The 26,379-nt window shown below is 52.3% G+C and overlaps 3 protein-coding genes across 6 annotated transcripts in view; 2 read left to right on the top strand and 1 right to left on the bottom strand.

The window, feature by feature from the left end:
* Positions 1-1,496, top strand: part of BRCA1 (BRCA1 DNA repair associated) — a 71,260-nt gene extending 69,764 nt beyond the window's left edge. For all 4 annotated transcript variants that reach the window (XM_061144126.1, XM_061144121.1, XM_061144124.1 and 1 more), the window contains exon 23: positions 279-1,496. In XM_061144126.1, the coding sequence (XP_061000109.1) occupies positions 279-403 (125 nt within the window). In that variant the 3' untranslated portion in view covers positions 404-1,496. The remainder of the gene's footprint in view (positions 1-278) is intronic.
* Positions 1,497-12,219: 10,723 nt separating this feature from the next.
* RND2 (Rho family GTPase 2) lies at positions 12,220-18,073 on the bottom strand. Its single transcript, XM_061144116.1, has 5 exons — positions 17,918-18,073; positions 17,341-17,428; positions 16,417-16,526; positions 15,591-15,725; positions 12,220-15,396 (listed from the first exon to the last, which is right to left on the bottom strand). Exons 1-5 carry the CDS (start codon positions 18,017-18,019, stop codon positions 15,130-15,132), a joined length of 702 nt encoding a protein of 233 aa, XP_061000099.1. The 5' UTR covers positions 18,020-18,073; the 3' UTR covers positions 12,220-15,129.
* A 1,414-nt stretch (positions 18,074-19,487) lies between these two features.
* VAT1 (vesicle amine transport 1) lies at positions 19,488-26,309 on the top strand. Its single transcript, XM_061144112.1, has 6 exons — positions 19,488-19,975; positions 22,875-23,082; positions 23,463-23,633; positions 23,739-23,828; positions 24,370-24,611; positions 24,772-26,309. Exons 1-6 carry the CDS (start codon positions 19,562-19,564, stop codon positions 24,853-24,855), a joined length of 1,209 nt encoding a protein of 402 aa, XP_061000095.1. The 5' UTR covers positions 19,488-19,561; the 3' UTR covers positions 24,856-26,309.
* The last annotated feature ends 70 nt before the right edge of the window (positions 26,310-26,379 follow it).

Here is a 26,379-nt window from a genome sequence, read left to right as displayed (position 1 = left end):
TGCAATGCTGTTTTGCTGTCTCCGTTGATTTTTCCCTTAACAGATTGGAGCTCATGTTAATAAAATTGCCAGAGGCTGTAGGCTTTTACCAGCAGTCACTCCTGGGCTTCAGAGTAAGGTTCTGTTAATACATACTGAAGCATTGCTGAGGATCCATGATTTTGCTCCTGCCTGAGGAGCTCTACAAAGGCATCCAACCAGTTGCCCTGAGTAGATTTAGAGTCTGGTCTGGGAAATGTGAACTGATACTAATCTCTGCTTCTGTTCTCTGTCCCCAGTGATCGGGCAGATGTGTGAAGCACCTGTGGTAACCCGAGAGTGGGTACTGGACAGTGTGGCCCTCTACCATTGCCAGGAGCTGGACACCTACCTGGTCCCCCAGGTCGCCCAGAGCTGCTGCTGATTCCAGCCAGCCGTGTATATAGGGAGAGGGCCTGTCTCTGCAGGACCCCAAGAATGAGCTTAAGAAATGGTCTTTTTCCAGGTCTAAAAAGCGCCTCTTCAGTGCTTCCACAGCCCCGATTACTAAATATTTTATGTACATCAGCCTGAAAAGAACTTCTGGCTCTGCAAGGGTTGCTTAAAGATTTTCTGCTTCAGGTCTCCCTTTGAAATCTGCCATGAGCACAAAATTGTAGTAATTTTTCACCTGAAAAGAATTTAAAATCATTTAAACCTCACCAATTGAACAGGATGCTGATTCATTATTTTATCAGCCCTATTCCTTGTCCGAGGGTGAGCTGGAGGCACAGAGTGGCTGGCCTCAGGAGAGTAGCTGGTTTCCCCAAATTTGTTTCTCAAAAACCTTGTGTTCTTAAAGGCCAAAAGTCAGATCCTTCAATGGAAGGTGAGTGCTTGGGGATCTATAACGTGACTTAAAATCAGAACAGTCCGAGGGCAGCTCTCAAGTGTTGGAGTGGAGCATTGGGAAGTGAACCCAGAGGCAGGTAATGGATATAATATAAAATTTGAGGGTTATTTAGAAGAGAGGGGAGTCATACTGGCCCTTATCTCCTAAAGTCTGGGCCATAGTTGTTGGATTTCTAAAGAATTTCTCAGCACTAATGTGCTCTAAAACAGAATCTTTTCAAGAACTGGTGTCCAAAGAGAGTCTTCTAATTCCCCATTAGTAATAAATAAAATGTTTATTGTAGCTCTGATATGTAACCCATTCCTCTTGAAATGTAAGATCTCTGATATGAATATTTCATGTCCGTAAGATGACGGATCCCACCAGGAAAGGAGCTGTTTGCTTTCCTTGAGGTAATTTTTTTTCCCTTTGCTCCCTATTGCTGAACTGTACAGATTCATAAATAATTTTGTTTGCTGGAAGAAGAGAAAGTGTTTCATAAACTCATGATCCAGGACTGTTTATAACTTTTGGAAGGACTAGGTCTTCCTTAGTCGCCCAGTGTGTGGGGCAGTAAAGACTTGATTGTACAAAATATGTTTTGTAAATGTTGTATTTTCACCTGCAAATAAACTTGGTAGCAAACACTTCCACCAAGTCTGATGGCTCACTTGCAGACTTGCTCAGAGCCTTTTCTCACTGTATGTTCATCTTCTCTGTTGTTGTTTAGTTGCTAAGTCGTGGGTCCAACTCCTTGTGACCCCATGGACTGTAGCCCATCAGGCTCCTCTGTCCATGGGATTTCCCAGGCAAGAATACTGGAGAGGGTTGCCATTTCCTTCTCCAGGGGATCTTCCCAACCCAACGATCCAACCCAAGTCTCCTGCATTGGCAGGTGGATTCTTTACCACTGAACCACCAGGGAAGCCCCTCTCATCTGTTAAATGGGGGTAATAATAGTACCTACCTCCTAGGATTATCAAGGGGACTTCAAAATCTTATTGTACTTGTTTTGTGTTGCTGCCATAACAAATTGTCACTAATCTAGTGACTTAAAACTACACCCATTTATTATCTCACAGTTCCGTAGGTCAGAAGTCCAAGTCAACTCAGCTGGTTTCTTTGTTTCAGGTTTCACAGGACTGTGTTTCTTCCCAGAGGCTCTGGGAATTAATGTTTCCAAGTTCATTTCATGTTGTCCAAATTGTTCCTTGCAGTCTTATGACTGAGATATCTGTTCCTTGCTGGCTGTCAGCCAGAGGTCATCCTTAGCTTCTAGAGGTCACCCACATTCCAAACTCATGGCCTCTTACCTACATCTTCAGAAGCCAGCATTGCCTGCTCAAATTGTCTCACTTACGGGATCTCTCTGACTCCTGCTTCTACCTCATAACTCCTGCCAGAAAAATTTCTGTTTCTGGTAGGAGTGTACCCACCAGGTAATCCAGGGTGATCTCTCTATCTTAAGGTCCATAACCATAATTAAAGTTTCAAAGTCCCTTCACAGCAGCACCTAGCTTAGTGCTTGATTGAATAACCCCTGGGGCCAGAAATCCAGGGAGGACATCTTTAGGATTCTGACAACCCCTCCTATTTAACATGCTTAATCCACTGATAACAGTCTGTATCTTTTCTTGGTCTTGGCTCTGTTCAGAAATTAGCATCCTCTTTGACTCAGAGAGGGGAATCCTTACATAATTCAGTACTGCCTTATTTGTAAGGAAGGTGGATAGGTAAGGGGAGAACTAGAGAAAATGGAACTACCTGCCATTATATTTTTATCTCATTTAGTCCTTTATTTATTGTTGGTTTCACTAAGTCCTCAGTGCTGTGCGTGAGCTTTGTCTAGTTGCGGTGAGCAGGAGCTCCTCTTGGTTGTGGTGCATGGGCCCTAGAGCAAAGCCTTAGTCCTTATGGCATATGGGCTTTGTTGGCCCTGTAGCATATGGAATCTTCCCAGACCAGGGATCCAACCATGTACCCTGCTTCACCAGGTGGATTCTTAACCACTGGACCACCAGGGAAATACCTCATTTAGTCTTCATCATCGCTCTGTGAGGTGGGTATTTGTCAACTCATTTGAAGACTAGGAACTAGAAATTCAAGATTTTGCTCAGAGTTTGCACAGCTAGTAAATGACAACGCAAAGATCTGAACCCACACCCTTTCCAACCCACCATTCAACTTTTCACCTGCATCTGTCACTGACCCTGGGTCAGAAAGCAGTGGTTCAGGTCAAGGGAATTTGGGGAGAGGTGCAAATTGTGAGACGAATTAGTGCACTTTGGCTTTTTTTTTTTTGACCACACCATATGGCATATGGGATCTTGTCTCCCACCAGGGATCAAACCTGTGCCCCCTATTTTGGACTGCCAGGGGAGTCCCTCTCTGGTTTCTTTTATGGGCTATAGTGGGGGGCAGTAGAAAATTCCTACCTCCTGATGGCAGCTCTACTTGGAAAGCAGCTCTAGGCAAGGGGATTTACTTGACTGGATCATACCTACTTGTTTTTCCACTCCCATCTAGCTTCCTCATTTCGGGTTGTTGATCCTTCAGTTGTCCAGATCAGTCCAGTTCAGCCTTGCCCACTGTGCAGCCTCTCTTGGGCCCACAGCACCTTCCTGTCTACCTGGCAGAGAGTCCATAAAGGCAGGCAGGAAGCAAGTGTTTCACTGTCTTCAGTCCAAAATGTCTCATTCCTGTGACAAACCATGACTTACTGGACCCTGAGGGTAAGCTAGGCCTCATCCTGCTGCCCCTATCACTGATGGGTTAATAGAAAAAGCGACATCTATGTAGAGTATCCTGCCTTCCCAGGAATCCTGGGTGAAAGCAGAGACTAAGAAGCTTTCTGTAATTGTCTTTTAAAGTCTCCCAACAAAAACAAAAAAAAAAATAAAGTCTCCCAACAAATATCCACCCAATCTGTTTTCCCAGCTCTGCCTAACCTCTCCCAGAAGTCAGCTTCTGGCCCTGGCCTCATGATGCTTGGCAGAGCTTAAGAATCTTATCTGGTGATGGAGTAAAGCTACTTGCTTTTTTGATCTCTGGGTTTAAGGTATCCTCCCACTTTTCCATCCCACAATATTCAGCCTTTTCTGGGCATAGCAGCCTTTGGGGAATGAGTTCCTGTACTACCTTTATCTCATTTCATGAAATGAACTTCTGCAAAGAAGCTGGAAGGGAAGGAGAAGAGGAGGGATTATCATGCAGGCGCAGGGAGGGGGGCCTAGAGAAGAGCTCATAGATTATCTCCCTCCTAAAAAAATGCAACCAGAATCATCCACAAAGTATCTGCTCAAAAACATGCAGGGGAAGAAGAAAGGAATCGGTGTTGGGGTGGTTGGAGCGGAAGGAGCCAAGGTGCCCAGAATGTATCCTGTGAAGGCTGTGAGGAGCAGATAAGGGCAGTCCCAGAGGCAGGCAGCACGAGGAGCAGGGCAGGGTGAGGCAGGAACTGCAGATCCACCTATAGAACCCCAGAGAGAGTGGGGCTCTATGGCCAGGGATGGGGGAGCTAGCTGTGAAATGGCTAAGTCCTGTACCAAACTCCAAGAATGCCTGGCTCCCTTCAACAGCCTGTAAATCTGCCCCTAACAAGGAGAAAATTAAAGAAATGAATCTGGGCCAATAGAAAATTACAGAGAACTGGAGACAGCTAGCTGCTGTGGAGAGCAGGGATCAGGATCGGGGAGGTACAGGAGGAAGCAGAGTCCGAAATGAGTCTCAGAGATCAGGAAAATCTTAAGCAATGGTTTGAGGGGCTGGAAGAAATGGAGAACAGGAGACTCCCTGCATGTTGTGGGAGCCAGCCAACCAGAACTCAGGGACCCAGAATGAAAGGGCAGGTTAGCACAGTGATTCTCAAACCACAGTCCCCTGATGGGGAGTGATGGGGGGAGGCTGAGACAAATATCTGTTAGCTATGCAGATTCCAGGGCCTCACTCTAGACCTGGTGAATGAGAAACTGGGGGAAGAGCCCAGCAGTCAAGCAAGCTCAGGTTTGAGAAACACTGGCTTAGTGTAAGGGGCTGCTAATTGGTATAAAATGTTACCCATGGTCTATTCTTCTGTTCCAGGAGAAGTAGGTCTTAGGCCCCTTAAGGAAAACTAAGGTTCCCGGGGTCAGTGAGTGGATCTTATCTACAGAGCTGGCTCCAGTTGACTCCAGAATGGCTCTTTAAACAAATATGAAGCAAAGGACAAAGATTAAATTATATTAGCAACCTAGGAGCCGAAGAGCCAGGCTGCTTAAAACAACAGCTTGAGGTTTAGGAGGTTTTATTAATATTTAAATTGCAGTGAAACCACAGCTGCAGCCTTTGACTCCAGCATAGAGATATGCAAATGTGGCATTGCAACAAAAGGCAATTTCAGACAACCCTCCAGGTAATGAGAACAAATACAACAAATGATTTTATAATTTACCTTTATTGACTGAGGGAGATCAAGCCCTTACACAGTGAGAGGTGGCCACCAACAGGCTCTGAGGGGAGAAGAGAAAGCTGGCCTGGAGGGAGAAAGGCAGGGAAGACCCCTAGTGACAGGAAAGGCCCAAGGAGGGCAAAACCAGAGGCGGATGGGAAGAAGATGACTCAATTAAAAAGAGAAATGGAAACCCAACCGTGGGTTCTAGGGATCATCTGATCTTGCCAGCTCTCAGGAGCAACAATAATAATCCCAAGGGACTTCCCTGGTGGTTCAGTGGTTATGAAACTGCCTTGCGATGCAGGGGACGCAGGTTGAATCTCTAGTCTGGGAACTGAGATTCCCAACATATCATGGAACAGTTTAAACCCATGTGCCACAACTCCTGAACCTGAGCCACAACTATAGAGAATGTGCAATAAAGGTCCTGCATGCTTCAACTAAGGCCCAGTACAGCCAAATAAATAAATAATCGTAATCATAAGTGACTGATCATTTGCAGCACTCCTACAAAGTGCCAGAATCTATTCCCAACTTAAAAATGACATTTTGAGAGGTCAAGCAGCCTGCCCAAGGTCACACTACAGAAGGAGGTGGCAGAGCTTTGATTCAAACAAAGATTTGTGTAAAGCTAAATTGTGCTGGGAACCAGTCCTAGGAGATGATAACAAGGTTAATGATTGAGGGGTGACTACGTGCCCTGCTCTCCGGTGGACTCTTCTGTGCTAGGCTTGTGGAAGAGTGGCGGAAATATCCATCCCTGGCCTTCTAATTGCTTACTATTCAATGGGTGGAGCAAGGAAGCCACCGATTACCTTTGCAGAATTGTATCTTCTGGGGGACTTGCCTGGTGTTCCAGTGGTTAAGAATCTGCCTTCTAATGCAGAGAATGCATGTTCGATCTCTAGGTGAGGAACTAAAGTCCCACGTGCTATGGGGCAACTAAGTCCGTGTGCCACAACCAAAGAAGCCAACATGCTCTAGAGCCCATGTTCCACAAGGAAGACCCAGCACAGCCAGGAAGAAAAACAAAAGAACAGCGTTTTCTGGTTCAGAAGTCCTTTGGGAGCTGTGTGGTGGGCTCTGCCTGCTGTGGGGCACCTCACATCTTCACATGAAGGCTGGCAAACAGGAGCTTTGAGATCTAGTTTCAGAGACCCAGAATGATAAGGCCATTTGACATGCAATCTTAGTGCAATGATTCTCAAACCAAGCCATGAGCCCCTGATGGGGACTGAGGGGTGGGCGGAAACTGCATCCTCTAGGAACTTGTTAGATAGCAAATTCCAGGGACTCACTTCAGACCCACTGAATCAGAAACGCCATGGGGAAAGCAATCTGATTCCAAAACAAGCTCAAGGGATTTCCCTGATGGTCCAGTGCCTAAGACTCTGCACTCCCAATGCAGGGTACCTGGATTCTATCCCTGGTCAGGGAGCTAGATCCTACATGCTGCAATTAAAGATGGAAGATCCTGTGTGCCACAACTAAGACCCAGTGGAGCCAAATAAATAAATATTAAAAAAACAAAAAGCTGCTCAAGTTTGAGAACCACTGGCTTAGTATTAGGGGCAAAGCATCTCAAACTGACCCTTGGAGCTTGGGTAGGATTTGGCCAAGTGGAAAGTCAGAAGATTCCAGAAGTCCCAGTTCACCCCCAACTAGCAGAACTGGGGGAAGGGTCCAGAAGAAGAGTTGGAAAGTCTTCTAAGGATTTATTTCTCTGACCTACCGCATCTCAGACTGTCCCTTCCAAGCTGAAGCACATCCTAATCAATGCCTCACCTGCTGTTTCTTTCAGGCAACCTGGCCACCATATATGGAGATTCACAGATTTCTGCTCGCATTCTGTCTTAAGTGTGTCCTGCTCTGCCATCTCTGCAGGCCCCAATACTGCCCACCCCACCTCCTCCACAGAGCCTTTCCAACTTCTTCCAGGCCAGAATCCCCCCTGCCATCCCCAAACATCCCAGAAGTTTTGCATTATTTATGATACTTTCTAAGTTATTCTGTACATATTCTATGTTCTCTATTTGACAAGAAGGTCCTTATGGGCAGGATTAGTATCATTTTATCTTTGTTATAACCCAGCTCTGTTCTTGGGGATACCTTGTTGGGTACCCAATGAGTATTTGCTGAATTAATGGGTTAAAGGATAAATGAATGGACTCTTGAGTAAAGGCTTTATCCAACTGCTGGCCCCACCCACAAGAAAACCAGCCACATTCTGCCACTGAGAGTGCTAATTCCTTTCAGTCCCTCCCACCCATTTTTCTAGCACCCAAATTCATTCCAGAAACAGTATGAGAGATCCAAATGTCCAAGAATTACTCTTCCTCTCCTAAGCCCACACCTACAGATTTCCTCCTTGATCTCATGAAGTCCACTGCTTTGTGATGAGTCAAACCACCACCTACCCAGACAAAGAAGGTGTTTCCCCACCCATGTGTCCTCCAGCAGAGCCTCCACAGGCTGGATACTTGCGACAGATAAGCTGCTGTGCCACCATCACTGGAGAAATAAGTAGGACGCTCACTATAATCTCTCTGCAAGTTCAAAGCACTGCCACAACCATTATTTCTGTCTCCTTGCTGGCTCCCTAGGAGATCACTAGGGTAGAGATTGTTATCCTCACTTTATGGGTGATAAAACTGAGGTCCGTGGGAATTCCCTGGTGATGCAGTGGCTGGGACTTGGCGCTTGCACTGCTGAGCGCCCGGGGTTCAGTTCCTGGTTGGGGACACTAAGATCCTGCAAGCTGCACCATGCAGCAAAACAAAAACTGAAGTGTCCAGGGTCTGGTCAAAGGTCACCCAGTGAATTGATGGCAGACCTAGAACTGACTAACCCAGGACTCCCTATTCATTACAGCACAGATGAAAATGCTCTCATTATGGTGTCTGAGCTATGTTTTGTCTGAGAGAGAGTGTGTGGACTCAGGTGAGTAGGGATACGGAAAGATAAAAGAAAGTTTGTGACCCTGTAAAGCTTTTCCTCTGCAATCCTGCAGCAGTTGGCACTGGTTAGTTCTAGAAGAGATTTTGTGGGTTTTTTTTGTTTAAAACATCACCACATGTCACAGATTGGGGCGGGGGCAGGAGGCAGGAATGAGGTGAATCCGAAGATAACAGACACACAGGTAAGCAGATGTTTGCCATCTTCTCTTGAAAACAATCTCAAACCAAATTGCAGGAGAAACTCAAATGACTACTTATGTGGGTCTTCCCAGCTGTTAGGCTGTGGGACTCTGCAATAAACTAGTCCCAAGTGAAAACTAGTGAAACTAGTCTCACCAAGAGAAAAATCTTCCCTTGGTGAAGCCTGGGGTCTGGTGAGGGGAGGTCTCTCCTGGAGGCAAAGGGCTTTGGGGGCTGTCTCAGGGCACTCCGCAGCTGCCAGAGTGAGAAGCCTTCTGGTGGGATCATCGTCTCGCAAGCACACAGGCTGTGAAAGCCATGGAAACCAAGATTTGTGCTGGAGCCTCTGGTTTCAGAAAAATTAAGGGAAAAAAATTAAGTCAAAAAAAATCTCGACAGGAATTCAAGAGGCCATTTCCTGGGACTTCTTGGTGGTCCGGGGGTTAAGAATCAGCCTTCCAATGCCAGGGAAGTAGGTTCAACTCCCATCTGGGGAACTCAGATCCCACATGCCCTAGGGCAAGTAAGCCCGTGGGCCTAATTAATTAATTTAAAAAACAAGAGCCCTTTCCCTAAAGATGTGGTCCCAGGGCTGTGCTGGAGAAGACAGTGATAATCTCTTGCTTCCCACCAAAGCCCGAGCTCTCTCCCCAAGATCCATCCTGAGGCACAGGCTTTGTCCACTCCACACCCCCAGGCCAGCTCTGGGCTTTTTTCAGCCTTTAGCCCAACACCAACCTCCATTACTCCTCAACTCTTTCTGAGGCCTCGGCAGCTTCCCTGGGCCTCTGAAGCCCGTGGAACGTGGAGAGCAGCACGACACCCTCGCTCAGAGAGGCGGTGGTTGCACTACACCGTGAATGCATTGCATGCCATGGAATTGTACACCTTAAAATGGTTAGTTTCACCTTATGTGGGTTTTACTTTAATTAAAAAACTAGAAGGGAGCTGCCCTGGAAGCTCTTTGGTGAGGAGAGAGAAGCTGGGCCTCTCTGAGGCTGTGAGGGTGGAGCCCCCTTGCTGGGAGTGGCAATGAAGGACAATGGGAAGGCCAGTCTGGGCCCGCCCCCTCCTCCAGCAGGACCAGATGGGAACTGGGGCTGGGGAGAAAGGCCCAACTGGGGCAGTGCCGCTGCCGCGGAATACAGCACTCAGTGAAAGCGAGGAGGCCGCAGCCGCCGCTCATTTGCATCATAAGTGATTGGTTTTCCCTGCTCGTCCCTCATTAGGACACAATGGACAGTTGTTTGCTGGCGCAGCAGATCCATTTACCAAGGGAAAGAGGACACAGAGCAAGAGTGACTGATGGGCCATAGTAAGTTGGGGGGGAGGGGGAGCCCGCCTCCCCTCCCTGTCCCCTCTCCCCGCCACTGCAACTCCTGTTCTCACACAATGAGAAGGGACCCCAAGAGCAAGGCAACCCCCTCATTTTACAGATGAGGAGACTGAGATGCTACGAGGGGATGAGACTTGCTAAGGTCAAACAGCCAGTTCATGGCAGAGCTGGGACTTCTAGAATCTACAGTCTCAATTCTAGACTCTCATTTCAGGCTTCACTCCACTGGCCTGCCACACCTTTTCCATTCCCAGCTTGCCGCTCTACCTCTCTATGGTCTCCTTCCTTCTGTTCCAGGCATTGGATTCCATCAATTCTCTCTCCTGTTGTCTATCTAATCTCTCTCTGTTCCTGCTCCTCTCTGTATTTTTTCCTCCTGGTTTCTAGGCAGCTAAGATAATTACTAAACTTCTAATTAACCCCTGCCCTGACAAGGGTGGGTCTGGCAGGAGAGGCAGCAATTTTGAAACTGTCTTGGTGTGTTAAGGGGATTGTTGGGGTGTGGTGGGGGGTGGTTTATAAGGCAGACAATAAAACAGACACATGATACATGTTGTCTCATTCTGTCCTTTCAATTGTTGGAGGTAGTGATCTTAGAGACAGGCTCAGAGAGGTTGGGGAAATTGCACAAGAGCGCCCAGCTGCCAAATGGCGGCTATCTGACTCAAAAGTCTCCACCTTGCTCCTCATTGCTCCCCAGCACAGAGGCTAAAGGCTAAATGAGACAGACACAGATGCTGGCAAGCTTGACCCACAAAGGGGAGGGGCAGACATGGAAGTGGGAGGGGGTGTCAGCAGGAGGGGGACCGCCGCGGTCTGGGTCTGTCAGTTTTCTTGACCCACAAAGGGTAAGGGGGCCCCTGATTCCAGGTTCATTTAGGTACAACCTTGCTGAAGGAGGCCACTGCTTTGTTGCTTCCCTGGGGCAGCACCTGCCTCCCTCCTCCCTACCTTCAGGTCCTACCTTCCTCTGGGCCCCTTCGGCATGATGGTAAAATCTCACAGATGCAAGCTTTTGCCCCTGGTGGGGTGGGGGGTTGGTGAGATAGCAGTCAAGAGGGAGAAAACTGACAGACCCAGACCGCGGCGGTCCCCCTCCTGCTGACACCCCCTCCCACTTCCATGTCTGCCCCTCCCCTTTGTGGATCAAGCTTGCCAGCATCTGTGTCTGTCTCATTGTGCTCTGGGGGAAGGGGAGATTCGGGGTGAGTGGGTGTCTGTGTGCATGAACATAAGGCCTCCGGGTTCATTCTGACACTGAATGAAAAACTCACCAATTATTCGTCCAATCCCATTAATATGCAGGCAGACATCTGTTATTTAGGAGTCAACAGCAGAGGCATTTTCTTAGTGGGGAGGAACACTCATGTATGTGTCCCTCTTGTCTCTTTGGCTGCTGGGGAGCTGGGTAGCTCCCAGCGGCTGCTGGCGGGGGGCAGGTAGCTGTTTGGGAATCACCCCACATGCCTAGACCAGGAGCCTCCCCTCTCTCTGACCCTCACTCCCAGCCTAGAGGAGAAGTAGGGGGTTGGCTAGAAATGGAGAGAGACCTGGGAACCCAGCTGGAAGGGGGAAGCGGGGGAGGGGGCTGCACTGTGTAGAAGAAACTCTTTTGTTGGCAGAGAGGGAAGTGGGGGGTGCTCTGAAGAGCTGAACCCCTTTCCTGGGAAGAGAGTGGAGCAAAGGAGACAGCTGTACTAGGATCGCCTGCCAGGGTTCTGGCGTCCACCAGGAACCTCAAGGACGTGACCTTAGCCCCCACCTCTGACCAGTCTGTGTGTATCTGGAGCGGGGTTACTATGGCAACATGGGGCCCTCACCCAGACTTCAGAAAAGGTTGTAATGAGGGGAGTTCAGAAAAATGGAGACCAAAGGACGTCAGCCTTTGGAGGAGGTCCCTAGAGCTCTCTCTCTGGCCCTCAGGATAGGTGTGGAGACAACTGAGCTCCCCTTCTTGTCCCCAGCCTGAAGCCCAGCGCAAGAGGCCCCCTCCAAGCAGCTTTTCCTGCTTCCATCAGGCCTGCTTTAGAGACACTCAAGCCTGGCGTCGACGTTGTAAATAATAAAGCTTGACAGCAACTCAGACCCAAAGGGGTCTGACCCAAAGGGTCAAACAACTTTTGTACATTCTTTCTCCTCTCTGAATACTCAACAGCGTAGTGAGGCAGATGTGGCCATCAGCTCCCTTTTCCATGTGTGAAAACCGAGGTTCATATGTCTGCAGGGCTCCCCAAAGGTTCCCCAGGGAAGCAGGAGCAGAGTGGGGACCCAGATCCTTGGACCTCTGCCTCCAGATCTCAAGCACTTTCCATGACCGTCCCTTCTGGAAAGGCTGGGGTCCTGAGGGGAAAGACCCTCTGTCATCCCTTCCTTGCCCTCCTCCCTGCAGGGCAGGCTGATTGGGGGCGGGGGGAGTGTGTTAAGAAGCACTGGCGGCATCACAGTGTGATTAGTTGTTTATTTCATTAAATGATTAACGAGGCTACATTGTTTCCCAAATGAGTGTCTAATTTGTGGGGGAAACAGCTGCAGGGGAGGAAGCTGGGTCTGACTTCTATATCTGGGGTTGGGGTAGGTGCCCCCATTCCAGCCCACAGGGGCCTTTGAGGATCTAGGAACAGGAATAGTCCCATTCCCTCCTCCTATCCTTTGGGCTCCTCAGCCCAGAGGCACAGCCTTCTCCGTGGAAATAAAACGTCTGGCAGCCCAGACCTGCAGAGGGGACAAAAATCTGTTCCCGGTGGTACTAGAAATGTATTAAACTTTGGGGGTTCCTCCAGCTGATTTATCTTCCTAATTATGTTTGCTTTAGGCGGATATTGAAATGCATTTGCGTTCCCTGAGCCCGGCAGGAGAGGGAGGTTGGGATGCACTTTGGCGGCTACAGGCTTGAGCCTGCTTTGTACCAAAGTGATGAGAAGCCACAGCCCCAAAATCCCAAGACAATGGTAGTCAGGCCCCTGTGGGGGAAGGGTCAGGCCTCTAGGGCCAGACTGAGATCCACAGAGCTGGGCCCCAGCTCTCTCCAGCGCCCTCGGTCCAGGTCCAGGACTTGCAGAGGATCTTGGAGTTAGCCCCTAAGCAGGTCTCAGTTTCAGAGGGTGGGGTACCCAGTGCCCTTGAAGCCGTCCCAGAATCCTTGAGGAGACTGGCTGAGATGGACAGGGTCTCGGAGGAAGAGGGAGAATACGGAGTGTCTGACAAGCCAGGAGGGGGTAGGAATTTCCTTTCCTCTCAAGACTGGACCCTGGCAAAGGGAAGGGAGAAGCTAATTATTTGGCCACACATTGCAGCATGCAGGATCTTACTTCCCTGACCAGGAATAGAACTCATGCACCCTGCAGTGGAAGCAGTCTTAACTACTGGGCCACCAGAGAACTACCAAGGGAGAAGCTATTTTAATAGCTTTAATAGCATCACAGAGCCAAATCCCCCAGCGCCCCCACCCCCCACACACACACCCGGGGTCACCTCATCCAAATAACCATCTATCCAAAAAACCAAATCTGGTCACTTCATTTTCTGCTTGAAACCCCTTTGGCCACCTCACATCCCCAGAATGAACTCCTGGTTCCTTTGCGGGGTCTGCATCGATAAACCTTCCCAGCCTTGTCTTCCTCTCTCCCTGGCGTGGCAGCCCCAAATGTGCCAGTGCCATGCTCTTCCTCATCTCCACGTGCTCGCACATGCTGTATCCTCCACTCAGAGTACTTTTCCTACCCCTTCCCTGCCTGGCAAACTCTGCTTCGACCCTCAAGGACCTGGCTCAGAGGATGGGCTTCTGAGGCTGTAAGGAGCTCCCACAACCGAGGCACCATCACACCGGGGGTACCTCTCTTCCCCACTGGGCTGGCCTCCAGAGTATAGAGACTGGTCCTTTCAGAATCCAAAGCCAGTGTCGGGCACACAGTTGGTGCTCAGTACACACTTGCTGAATGAATGAGGGAGGGAGGGGCTGTGAATTAGAAGGGGGGGATCCCAGCAGATGGGAGGGTAAGGTCTGTGTTCTCTCCCAGAAGTGTGTCTCAAGAACGGGCTGGGGCTGGGGGAGGGGAGAGCCATGGATGGTTCCTGGGGGAGAATGTCACCAAAAAGAGGCCAGTGGGATCAGAGCCAGGGAGGGAATACAGGGCAATGTGAAACCAGACTCCGGAGAAAACAGACCAGCACTGTCTTTCTTGACAACAAGTACTCTAGCCAGTCCCTCCACTGGCTTTCCTTGTCTAGCAGAGGTTGAGGAGATGTGACCCTCAACTCTTATCTTGTGCTCCCTCCAAAATCATCAAGTTGCTCAGGATGGAAAGATGAAGTCAGCCCCTGCCCCAGCCACCAAGGAGACCCCAGAATCAAATGACTGTCCCCTTGGGAAACTTCACTCTGCATGGGGTCAGCTGGATGCAGAGGCTTTTAATGTCCTCCCACCCCAGAGCTCCCAGGGCACCAGCTGATTCCAAGTTGGGGCTGGAGATAGTGATCAAGGGTCCTGGACCACTTCAGCAGGCCTCCTCCCACATTAGCAGGGGGCCCCAGTTGGGCTAAGTAATGAATTGCACATCAGTCCACTTTAAACCCCCCTAATGGCTTTAGGATTGTCTGGCTCATTAACTGAGATGAATAGTCCCAAGACACCTCTCTCTCCCACCTCTGGCTCCTAAAAGGACACTGCTGATCCAACCCACATCTTTTTCCTCTGCTCCATCTGTGAGCATCGACAGAGAAGTTCTTCCTGAAGCCTAACTTTCCCTCCAGCTACTAGACACTGGTAGATTGTTTGTTTTTTTTTAAGAAAGCAACAAAACTAAAGCCACAGTCATTTTCCATGGACATGGGCTTTATTTGGACTCTACTGGGGGAAGGGAGGGAGGGAGCTAGGACTGGTGGGTAGATGGGGGCAGGGGGAGAGGGAGAGGCTTCTCAATTTGCTTTTTAATTTAGTGCATGTTGCCTGGAGGTTAGGATGAGTGAGAACAGCTGTGGAAATGAGAGGTGAGGAAGAAGGAAGGTCAGCGAGTGGACACTTTCCTTGGGGAAGAGCGCCAGGACCAGGATATGGGGACTGGAGGTGGGGAGGAAGGCACCCTTCACACATTGAGACTCAACCAAGGTCACTGCTTGCTGCTGGCTTCCCCAGACCCCTGGCCTCATCCCAGCCCACAGCCCAGATGCCTGCTCTGCTGGTTCCCTCAACTTGCCTTGGACAGGAGCGGAATGAGGATGTGGGGAACAGAGAGGCACCCTTCTGCCTCCAACTCCCTTGTCAGGGAGAACTGTTCACTCGCCCACCCTAAAGTCCCAAACAGAGTCAGGAGATCAGGGAGCCAGGACCAGCAGTGGGACAACTGTGCCCCAGGCCCCCCTCCTCCTCCCATAGGGCCCCTCACATGAGGTTGCAGCTCTTGGCTCTATCCTTGTGTATCTCACCCTCATTCCCGTTCCCATTCCCACTCCCCCGGTCTGGCCGTCCTGCCAGCTGAGCAGATCGCTGCAGTCCCCGGCGTGAGTCAGTACGGCGCAGCTGTCTGTGGCCACGGCCAAGGGAAGCCACGGTGGCCACATGGAAGACATCTCTGACGCTGCGCTCAGAGGATCGGGAAGAGCACTCTACATAGGACACAGCCCCCACCTGCTTGGCCAGCACCGTGCCCTGGAAGGATGGAGTGAGTAGAGAGGGTCATGGGACTTAGCCTGCAGTTCAGCAAGGGGCAGGGGAGCTGGGGCAGGGGGTTAAGGGATCAGGTCAGAGGCCAGGGCAAGGGATTAGCTAAATAGGGTGTTTTTAGAAAAGAGGCTGGGAGGGGCAGAGGTGAGAGGTCTTAGGTCACAGATCAAGAGGCCCACCTGCTCATGCGTAACAGGGATAAGCCTCTGCTTGGACAGCTCCCTCAGCGTGGCCAGGTCAGTCCGCATGTCCAGTTTACAGCCAACCAGCACAACCTTGGCATTGGGGCAAAACTCTTGAGTCTCCCCTTGCCACTATTTGGAGCAAGAAAACAAAGTTATGCAGGGGTAGAAGGAGGCACAACATGTAGGAACCACCCTGCTGGCTCACAGCATGCAGGAATCATGCACCCCTCTAGTCTCTCCCCTGTAATTAAGCAAGCAGGTGACACTGGTGGGCTTGGGCTGAAAAGCAGGCAGAGGTGTGGGAGAAGGGAAAGAAGGAGAAGGCAAGAGTGGGGGCCATGCGGGGTCGGCCAGCTTGGAACCTTCCCATTCCCACCCCCTTTCCCAAATTTGTTCCTGGGAACAGACCAATCCCGCCCTCTCTTCCCACAACTGCGACTGAGAACTAGGGCTGCCTTAGCTGACTTCTGTCCATTCACCTTGGGCTTTTCTCATGGAAATAGGGGCCTGCAGAGGACACTGCAGGGGCTTTCCCGAGCTCCAGCAGCAGCATTCCCATCTCCATCCAGGGGCTCCCAAATCCAAGGAGATGAGGAGGGTGGACTAGTAATCCCTTGAGTACTTTTCTCTGTTGTCCCCCATGTCCCCCAGATGCCATATCCAGCTCTAGGACTGACTTCCAGGAAGTCAGGGAGGACGGGAAAAGTTGAGGGTGTCACACACTTTCTTCCTAATGGCCATGCTCAGCTTTAACTCCCTCCTGGCCCATGCGTTTCCCTGTCCCCCTCAGTCTAGCTGTCCTGCTTCCCCAGGCTCCCACCTTCTTGAGGACACTGTCCAGTGTTTCCGGTCGGCTAATGTCGAAACAGATGAGCACAGCGTCCGAGTCAGGATAGGCCAGAGGCCGGACGTTATCATAGTAAGAGGAACCTGAGAGAAGACAAGGAGGGAGGGGACAGACGAGGGTCCTGAGAGGGAGGAAAGCCTGGAAGGGAACAGGAGACCTTAGCAATCCTGGCGGTTAAGGCATGCTGAGCAGAGAATGGGAAAGAGCAGGTATTAGCCCCCTTCAAGGAGTCTGTTTCTCCAAGGAGAGCAGACAGAAGGGAGGTTAGGGGCAGAAATAAGCTCTTCACTTCCCTAGGGGGTTCTCTAAAAGTAATCATTCTTAATCTCTTCTGGGTCTTTGAGAAGCTCATGAAATCATTCAACGTTCTCACAAAATTTTGCATGTGCTTTCTGGGCTTTGATAGACATCTTCTATAGCTCTCTAGGGGAGCCAAGCAAAAATTTAAAACAAAACAAAACACCCTCCCTTTTTGAAGATGAACGGGCAGGGGCAGAGCTCTTCCACTCTCCTCCTGAGAATTGATCTTGGATTTCTACAGTTCAGTCTAGAGAAGCAGTTTCCTGCTGCACCCCCTCACCCCAAGAAATTCTAAATGTCTTTTCTAAACCCAGCCTTATCTCCTAAGAAATATGTTCCAAAACAAAAGTCATTCCTTCCCAACTTTCCCAGGTATGCAGAATCCAGCTAAGGGGACAGGCTTTCTCCTTCAGGACAAGGTTTCTATGTGTCTCTGAAAGCTCTGCCTCAGTTTCCCTGGCTTTAAGCAGAATATTGATTTTCCTTCCTCCTAGAATTGGATGGATGGGCTGGGTTGAACTAGAGCCTAAGGATCTAGTCCAGGGAGGGATTAGGGGGAGGTCTGGAAGTCAGGGTGACCCCGAGGGACTTGGCTACCTGAAGTGTCCCACATGTTGAGCTCAATGCGGCGCTTGTCGATCTCAAAGCTCGCGGTGTAGTTCTCAAACACGGTGGGGACATAACTCTGCAGACACGAATGGGTCAAGATGAGATCCTCCAGTCCTCACCCCAGACAAATGCACTCCTAATTCCCACACCCCGTGTAGCCCAGCCCCAGGACCCAAGTTGGTCCGGTGTTGGGCAACGGGGAGATCCCGGGAGCCGCTGCCTCAGCGGAATTTCTGCCAGGCTCCCGGACCCCCTTCTCGGTCCTTTCAGGCCCTAAGTCTTCCTCTTTCCAATGCCTAGGACTCCCCCCCCCCCCCGACATTCCCCTGGCGCCCCCTCCGGGATCCTCTGGTTCTTCCAAGCCCCATTCATCTCACCCTGCTCCCCAATTCCTCCCACCCCAAACCTCTGCAGTCTTTCCAGAAAGCCTAACGCCTTCCCCAGTCCTCCAAACCCCTCTCTTGGATCCCTGGTTACCCCAGCACCCATTTCCGTCCGTCCCCCAGGCTCCAATCACCCACCCCCGCGGCCCCAGCGCCCCCCTCCCAAGACGCCGGTTCCTCACCCCGGGGTAGGCGTCCTTGGCGAACACCTGCAGCAGCGCCGTCTTGCCGCACTCGGCGTCCCCCACCACCACGATCTTGCAGCGGCCGCTCTGCCCCTCCATGGTCCCGGCTACGCGCCGGCCCCCCGCGCAGCCCCCCTCCCGGGCTCCGCTGCCGCCTCCCCCGCCGCTGCAGCTGCAGCCGCTCGGGCCGCCGACACCGGCATCTCTCGGGCCCGAGCCGAGCCCCCTCCCGGGGCCGCGGCCCCCCCCTCCGCCCCGCCCCCAACCCGGCGGCCTCGCCCCCGGCCCCGCCTCCCATCCGCGCTGCCGGGGGGCGGGGCCCAGAGGAGAGGGGCGGGGCCCAGAGGAGAGGGGCGGGGCCAGGGGCCCAGGAACAGGGTTCTTGCGCGCGGAGTGATAGGGCCCCTGCGGGTTTGGGGCCCGCTGAGCGGGGTTGTTTGACTGACTTGACTTCCTCCCGCCTGGGATTGGGGCGGAGTTCGGGGAAAGTTCTCAGAGGTAGGGTGGGAGCTGCACACGCATGAGGCTCGGGCCTTCTGCGTGCCCACGTGTGAACGTCGGTGTGCTACTGAGGACACGCGCGGGGGCATCCATGCACTTTCTGAACTGAAGGGGGCGCGAGAAGGTAGGGGGGAAAAGGAGTCTTTTGGTTTAGTGTCTCTCCTCCACTCTCAAGTCCAGGGAGTCTTGAGGATATGTAGGAAAGGACTCCAACACAACTACCAGGACAATGGTGACGTCATGGCTTTCCGTTTCCATGGCAACGGCCGGCCGGGTCCGGAGCTGCAGTGATTTAACCGCGGGCCCGGACAAGCAAGGAAACATGGACTGAGTTTCTCCAGCCAAGCGCAGGGTGGAAAGTTTTGGGGAAGCTGCGTCCTCTGGTGGATGCTTCGCGGAGAAGAGAGAAAGAAGAGGAAGACAGAACTGCCCAGGGAGACAGCCCTGCTGGAACCAGAGACAAGCTCTAAAATCATTTCAGGCTTAATTCGGAGCCTAACATTAATCAAACCTGTTTTGCATGTACATGGCATCTTTTACTTTTCAAAAGGGCTTCTTTAAATAGAGGATACTCGATTTAATTGTATCTTTACCCTGTAAGGATAACTGGAGCAAGCAACATCATTTCCATTTTACGGAAGGAACAATTGAGGCACAGAGCTTTAACAAAGACAGATGGCTCGGTCACCCTGCTCCAGCTTGCCACTGCAAGAACACAAAGAGTGGATCACATATGGATAGTGTCAGAGCCTGAGGACCAGCTGGGTCGAGTTCCGCTCCACAGGTGGCTGGCTCCCCACATCTGACGTAAGCTCAGGTTTTGGGATCGTCCTTCAGACTGTCCCTTAATATATTTTAAAACTTGTTTGTCATGAATACATAAATTAACTCGCGGTCTTCCTGATCCCAAGAGTGATCTCGCGTGAGTCCGTACCCATAAGCTCCTCTCCACTTCTCGCGCTCCCGCCGCACCTGCCGGGTGGCCCTGGCCCTTTAAGTCGGCGCACGAGGCCCCGCCCCTGTCTCGGCGCCCCGCCCCGCCCGCTCAGAGTCCGCAGCCTCCGCTAGTCCTGACGCGCCCCGCCTTCCCCAGCGGTGCACTCTCCGTCCAGCTGTGCGCCCACGTCGGGAGTCTCAGCCATGTCCGCCGAGAGAGAGGTAGCCGAGGCGGCCACCGCGGTGGCGGCGGCCGAGGCAGGGGCTGGAGAAGATGCCTCTTCGCAGCCCCCGAAGGCGGAGGCAGCCGGCGACGCTCAGCCGTCTGCGGCCTCCGAGGGGCCAGCCGCCCCTTCGCCGCCGCCGCCTCTGCTGCGCTGTCTGGTGCTCACCGGCTTCGGCGGCTACGACAAGGTGAAGCTGCAGACCCGGCCGGCCGCGCCCCCAGCCCCGGGGACCGGCCAGCTGACGCTGCGCGTCAAGGCCTGCGGGCTCAACTTCGCTGACCTTATGGCCCGGCAGGGGCTGTACGATCGGCTCCCGCCGCTGCCCGTCACTCCAGGCATGGAGGGCGCGGGCGTGGTGATCGCTGTGGGCGAGGGCGTAAACGACCGCAAGGTGAGCGGGCAGGGCGGGGAGAGGCTCCGCAGGCTACCGGGCAGTGGGGCACGAGTGGGCGGGCGCCGGGGGTGTGGCAGAGCTGGGGGAAACTGGCACGAACCCGGGTAGACGGGCTCGGAAGAGCACAGGACAGGAGACTGTGCTCTGAGGCTCCTGGAGAACTGGATTTATACTGGGGAGTGGGGGTTGAGAGGGAGCCCTTGCCGGCTCCCCAAACATTTTAATCGGGGCCGCCGCCCAGAAGCGGCTGTGGTGCTGGGTGGGTGGGAAAACAATAAGGAGCCTTTGCGCATGCGCGCAGTGAGCCTCCCGGCTGCCCCCACCCCCCTACCACCACCCGTGAAACCTATGCGGTACCCCTGCCCACTGAACTCTCCGCGGGTAATTGTCGTCTGTGACTCTGAGTGACGGTGGGGACCTTCCCCCCACCCCTGCCAAGGAAGCTTGAAGAGCTCTGTAGTCGGAGTTGGGCGGGGGCTCCGGGCCGTGCCAGAGCCCTAGTCACATGCTGCCCCGTGGTCTGTGGGGGTGTGAGGCGGCCCCTCCCAGAGCCCGGCCTAGGAGACGGGCACGCCCATCATGGAGGAGAGGGAGTCCGCCACCCACTTCCCCGAACACCGGCCTTCCACTGATCGTGGGGGTAGGGGTAGGAGTGCGGACTGCTTTGGGGGGGCGGGGGGCGAGATTGGGTGTCTGGATCTTTGTCTTGGGCTCTCTGTCTCCCGTGACAGCAACATCTCCTCCGCCCGTGACTCAGCCAAGCCGACCACGACCCCAGGGGCGCCGCTCTTGGGAACTTGAGGCAGAACCCACCTCTGCCTTCCTCGGAGGGGACCCTCGCCTCGGAAACCGGGCCCGGTGCCCATTTGGACTGGGGTGGGGGGCGGTGGCACCGTGAGCAGGTTGGCCCAGCTCTGCCGGTCTGTGTCTCTTTTTTGTTTATCATTAATCTTGGCCAAAACCCCAGACAACGAAGAGATCCAAATGATCTTTTTGAGAGACCTGGGGTAATAAGGCCTTTGCACGTCGTTTGTTGAGGGGTTTCTTTTCAAATCAGGCCCCTGCTGGAGAGACTCACCAAAGGCAGGCTTCATCTTGCCACACCTACCGGCCCCAGATCCCAGAGCTGGGAATTTTGGATTTATTGTACAAGCATACATCGCCTTCCTCCTTAAAGGGCTTCTCCCTGGATTCAGCTTCCACCCCGCCCTTTCCACTGACTTCTAACCCTACTCCAAGAAGGTGCTAAGAGGAATTTTTTTTTTTTGATGGGAGTTTTAGTTCATGTTACTGCTCCGGGCCAACTACCTAACCCCTTCTCCCCACACTTTCCGCTTCGAAAATACAGGATATCCTGTCCAGGGTAAGAATCTGATGTAAGAGGCTGAATTCTGAGGGGAGAGCCCTTCCTCGCTTCTGATATCTTAGCTGGGAAGGGGTCCTGGGCTGAGGGATGAGCATTAACTTTGGTGAGTGGACCTTGTACTGGACCAAATCTGGGACTATCCACCACCTAGACTGACCACACTTTTCCCAGCTCTCGATGGTTATTTCTGAGTCCGCTAGTCCTGAGTCTTGGGGAGGCCATTCCCCAGACCTCATCTCAGGCCAGTGCTTGTGAAGAAAGATGCTAGTCTGCCCTCAGTATTCCTCCTTAGTGGAGTGTGGGGGCTTGAGGACATGAAAAAAAAGGTATGTGTGGGTGTCCCATCCCCCTACCCCATGGATCCCAAGTCTGGTTACTATGCCGAATTCCCATCATTCCTGGCAGGATCCAAGACAGACTCAGATTGTCCTGGAACAGCACCCACACCTCCCTCTCCATGCTCTTCAGAGAACCATGAGAGGCTTTCCTCCACAGACTGCCCCCTTTCCCCTGTCCTTCCCTTGACCCTGGTTGTTAAACTGGAGGGGAAGCTCCTGTTTTCTTTGCTCCCTTTCCCTCCTGCTAGGAGGCTCTTGTGCAGTTGGCTGAGGGCCTGGGGAAGGGGAAGAGGAATGTCTTTTCCTGATAGGTAGGATGGTGTGGCTGGCTCTCCTTGTCCACTGCCCCTTCCCCCAGTCACTGGGTAAAGGTTCTTTCTGAGCCCTGGGTGCTATTCAGAGACCTTTACCTGCACTTTCATATGGCCCTTAGCACATACTGCCCTATTCCTTCAATATTTTTTTTTTCCTTCAGTTTTAAGATTGGTGACTGCCCCTCCTTGCTTCTGGTATTGTCATCATTATCGTCATGATTATTAGCTAACACTGTGAAGTTCTTACTGTGTGCCAAACATTAGGCTAAAAAATCACTGAATGATATATATATATTTTTTGCCACTTAATCCTCATTAACTGCCCTGTTTCACAGGTAAGAAACCTGGGGCTCAAAAAGGTTAGACAATGTTTATTTGCCCAAGATCATACTGTCAGAAAACAATGGAGCCTTTTTTTTTTTTAATAGCCAGAGCAGTTTGATATCTTCACCAGTATTTCATGCTGCCCTAACTATAAGCTTCTTACACAATAGTAAAGTGTAAGATTTGTAAGTGGAGATAAGGCTAGTATCTTCCTCAGGGAGCTGATAGGAGTTTTGAGTGTTTATATATAGTGGTTACAATAGGCCCTGACCCTTGGTAAGCAGTCAACAAAGATACATTGTTATTGTTTTTGATGATATATTTACTATTGTTGTTATTATAACCATTACCCTGAGCCCTGCTGCTGCTTGTACTGTCACTTCATTGCCAGGAAGAGGGCCTTGTGCACAGTGGAATGTTGTAAATTACCAGCAGGTGAATGAATGAGTGAATGAATGATGCTTTTTAATTTGTTTTTTAATTATAGTTTTACAATGTTGTGTTAGTTTCTGGTATATAGCAAAGTGATTCAGTCTCTTTTTCCATTCTTCAAGGTAGGGGACCGAGTGATGGTGTTGATCCGGTCAGGCATGTGGCAGGAGGAGGTGACTGTGCCTTCAGCCCAGACATTTCTGATGCCGGAGACCATGACTTTTGAAGAAGCTGCTGCCTTGCTGGTCAATTATATCACAGCCTACATGGTCCTCTTCGACTTTGGCAACCTACGGCCTGGCCACAGCGTCTTGGTACACATGGCTGCAGGTGACAGGCACCCTCCGTTTATCTCACCCAGATTTCTTTCCAGGCCCCTTCCCTGCTGCATGGCTGGGTTGTTGTCATGGCAACACTGGCTGGCTCGGCCTATGGTGCCCAGAGGCCTCTGCAGTGTTGTTGCCATGGTAACACTCAGGCACCAGGTCCAACCTGGTGTGCTATCATAGCAACGTGCCCTCGCCCAGCACCCCCTCCTTGCCAGTCTCCCTCCCCCCAGTTGTCAGTCTTGGAAATTAGACATGGGATGATGGAAGAAAGCCCCAGGATGAACCTAGGCAAAATGATGGGCTGGATTCTTGAGGGGTGGAAATGGGGAGTGGTGGCTAGGTGACCCCATATGCCCTCCTTATGAAAGTGTCTTGCTTTAGGGGGTGTGGGTATGGCTGCCTTGCAGCTGTGCCGGACAGTGGAGAATGTGACCGTGTTCGGAACGGCCTCAGCCAGCAAGCACGAGGTGCTGAAGGAGAACGGAGTCACACACCCCATCGACTACCACACGACTGACTACGTGGATGAGATCAAGAAGATTTCCCCCAAAGGTCTCAGGGAATGGGAAGGGCTCAGATGGCATGGGGCTGGGGAGGTGGGGCATCTCTGGATCTGTGACTCCTAATGCTGTTCTTGGGCCTCCTACTCTGTGACAGGTGTGGACATTGTCATGGACCCTCTGGGTGGGTCAGATACTGCCAAGGGCTACAACCTCCTCAAACCCATGGGCAAAGTAGTCACTTACGGTAAGTGAGTGGGCCAGAGATGAAGGGGGAGTTTGGGGAAGTATTGTGGGTTGGAGGGGTGGGATATTAGGGGCCCGGGGCTTTTGAAGGCAGAAGGTGTGGAGACTCCGGTGCTCTGAGAAAGCATCACTGTTAGGATGGTCCTGGTTATTGCATTCAGGTTGCTGCCTCCTGGGTGTACCTACTGTCCTTCTCTTTCATGAGTCATAGCAAATTCGGTGTTCTGTGTTCTTGTTTGGGGATTATTCCTGATACAATATCAACCTGTCTGCTTTCCTCTGTCCTACTTCCCAGGCTTCTTGGGCCAGCTGCATTTTCATTTAAAAAACTACTTCACACTCAAAATAAATAAGTAAAGCTCAGAGCAATCTTTGAGTCTGTTGGGCCAGGTAGCCAGCAGGTGGTGGAAGGTTCTCCTGTCACTCCTGGTGCCGGCATGGATAATTGTAAAGGGCCTGCAGTGGGCAGATGAGCATGAATCCAGACATGCAGGGATGTGCCTGGCCCCTGGATTCACAGGCTGTGTCTTTTTCTGCCTCAGGAATGGCCAACTTGCTGACGGGCCCCAAGCGGAACCTGATGGCCCTGGCACGCACGTGGTGGAATCAGTTCAGCGTGACGACTCTGCAGCTGCTGCCAGCCAACCGAGCCGTGTGTGGCTTCCACCTGGGCTACCTGGAGGGCGAGGTGGAGCTGGTCAGCAGTGTGGTGACCCGCCTCCTCGCTCTATACAACCAGGGCCACATCAAGCCCCGTATTGACTCCGTGTGGCCCTTTGAGAAGGTGAGTGTGGTGGCTCTGCAGAGAGGGCCTGGGGAGGACACCCAGGAAGGCTCGGGGGTCCTCAGAGGAGGAGTCTGGGGAGGAAGAGGGCTGACCCCTTTAGGCTGGCTGCTGGAGGAGCTGGATGGTGCTGAAAGCAGAGTCTTGTCTTTCTCTCCAGGTGGCGGATGCCATGAGGCAGATGCAGGAGAAGAAGAATGTGGGCAAAGTCCTCCTGGTGCCTGGGCCGGAGAAGGAGAACTAGGCCAGGGGCTAGGCAACCCTCGGGGCCCGGGAAAGAGAGAAGTTAGGAAGCCATGTGCTGTTGGCCACCAGACCCTCACTGTTCGGTTCATCCTCTGTCACCACACATTGCCCTCTCTGCCCGCAAGGTCCCCGTGGTGATGACCTCTCCCCTGCCCTGTTCTTTCTCTTCAGTCAGGGCTTCCCCCTCCCGCCTTCCTGCCCTCTGAAGAGGGTGGGAAGTGACCACTTGGATGTCTGGGCCCTGCCAAGGGGACAGGGAGGGTCAGAGGGAGGCAGCTGCTTCCTGCCCCCACCCTTTCCCCAGGCCCACTGTGCTGCTTTTGTGCCAAGATTAAGGTTAGCCAGTTCCTTCCCATCCTGTTTCTGTGTGCTTCCGCCTACCCCTCATCGCCCGCCATGCCCCTGCCCCACACCTCCCCAAAGAAATGAAATGTCAGCTCAGGATATGGGGCCAATCTATGTGAATCCAGCATGTCCCTCTGTCGCCCTAGTGTCCCTTCAACCCGGGCCAGCCAGCGCCCCCCGCCCTGTCGCAAGGCCTCGTCCTGTCGCCAACTTCTCGAGCACAATCGGGCTGCTCCCACTCCAGGTGTTCTGCCACTCTCAACCAGAGGTGCCTCTTCCAACCGGGGCGGGAGTCAGACCAGCCCCCCTCTGTGGGAGGGACGTGGAGCCCCCTCAGCCCTTCACTGAGTTCTCTGGATTTGTTCTCAGTGCCTTAGCAATGGAAACCTTGCTTGTGTATGTGGGGGTCCCTGCCTCACACCTCCTCTTCCCCCGTCCTCCCCAGTGCCTTCCTTGTTCTGCCGGAGCTGGGGTTTTGCTGCTCCCCAGTCCCACAACACTGCCAAAAATCTGTGTGTGTGCCAGTGGGTGGGGGGCCAGCCCCTAGCCTCCTGGGGCCTGGGCCATGTCCTGTCTCTGGGGCTGTCGTTTCTCTGTGGTGGTGGAGGAGAAAGAGGTGGGGGAGCTTTCCCTGCCTTGCAGCTAAGTGTGGCATTTACCAGCCAGAGCTCTGAGAGACCATGCCATCTGTGTGTTGTTCTGGGACCAGTGTAAAAATCAAAGCACATTCCCCCTGTCGTCAAGGGAGGCCCACTGCCTCCTCAGAGCAGGGAGGCAGCTTTTCACAGTCAGCCCCAGACTTTGTTTACGTGGGTGAAGAGATGAAATAGGGGTTCAAAGTGGGGTGGTTTAGGACCTGGGCCACTGGAACCAAAGTAGGGACTTCCTGGAGCAGGGGTACAGTAGGTCCCTCTGCCCTGGGATCTGGGATGAGGGAGGGTTATTACCCGAGCCATTGCCAATGGGAGGTGAGGGGGAGGGGCTCAGCCTCTTCATCATCTGAATGAGGCCAAATAACATGTGAAGTGCGATTGTTTTCGCTTCTGTGTACCCACCCCATTACCGAAGCTGCCTTTGTGTTTGTGTCAATAAAACGCCAAACCCTGAGTCCTGGATCCTGCCTCTGATAGTGAAGGGGAAGGTGAGCTTGTGGAAGGCCAGCACAGCTAGCGGAAGG

Source organism: Dama dama, chromosome 5 (assembly GCF_033118175.1).
Source record: "Dama dama isolate Ldn47 chromosome 5, ASM3311817v1, whole genome shotgun sequence".
Taxonomy (NCBI): Eukaryota; Metazoa; Chordata; class Mammalia; order Artiodactyla; family Cervidae; genus Dama; species Dama dama.
This window is presented reverse-complemented; position numbering and strand designations above follow the sequence as displayed.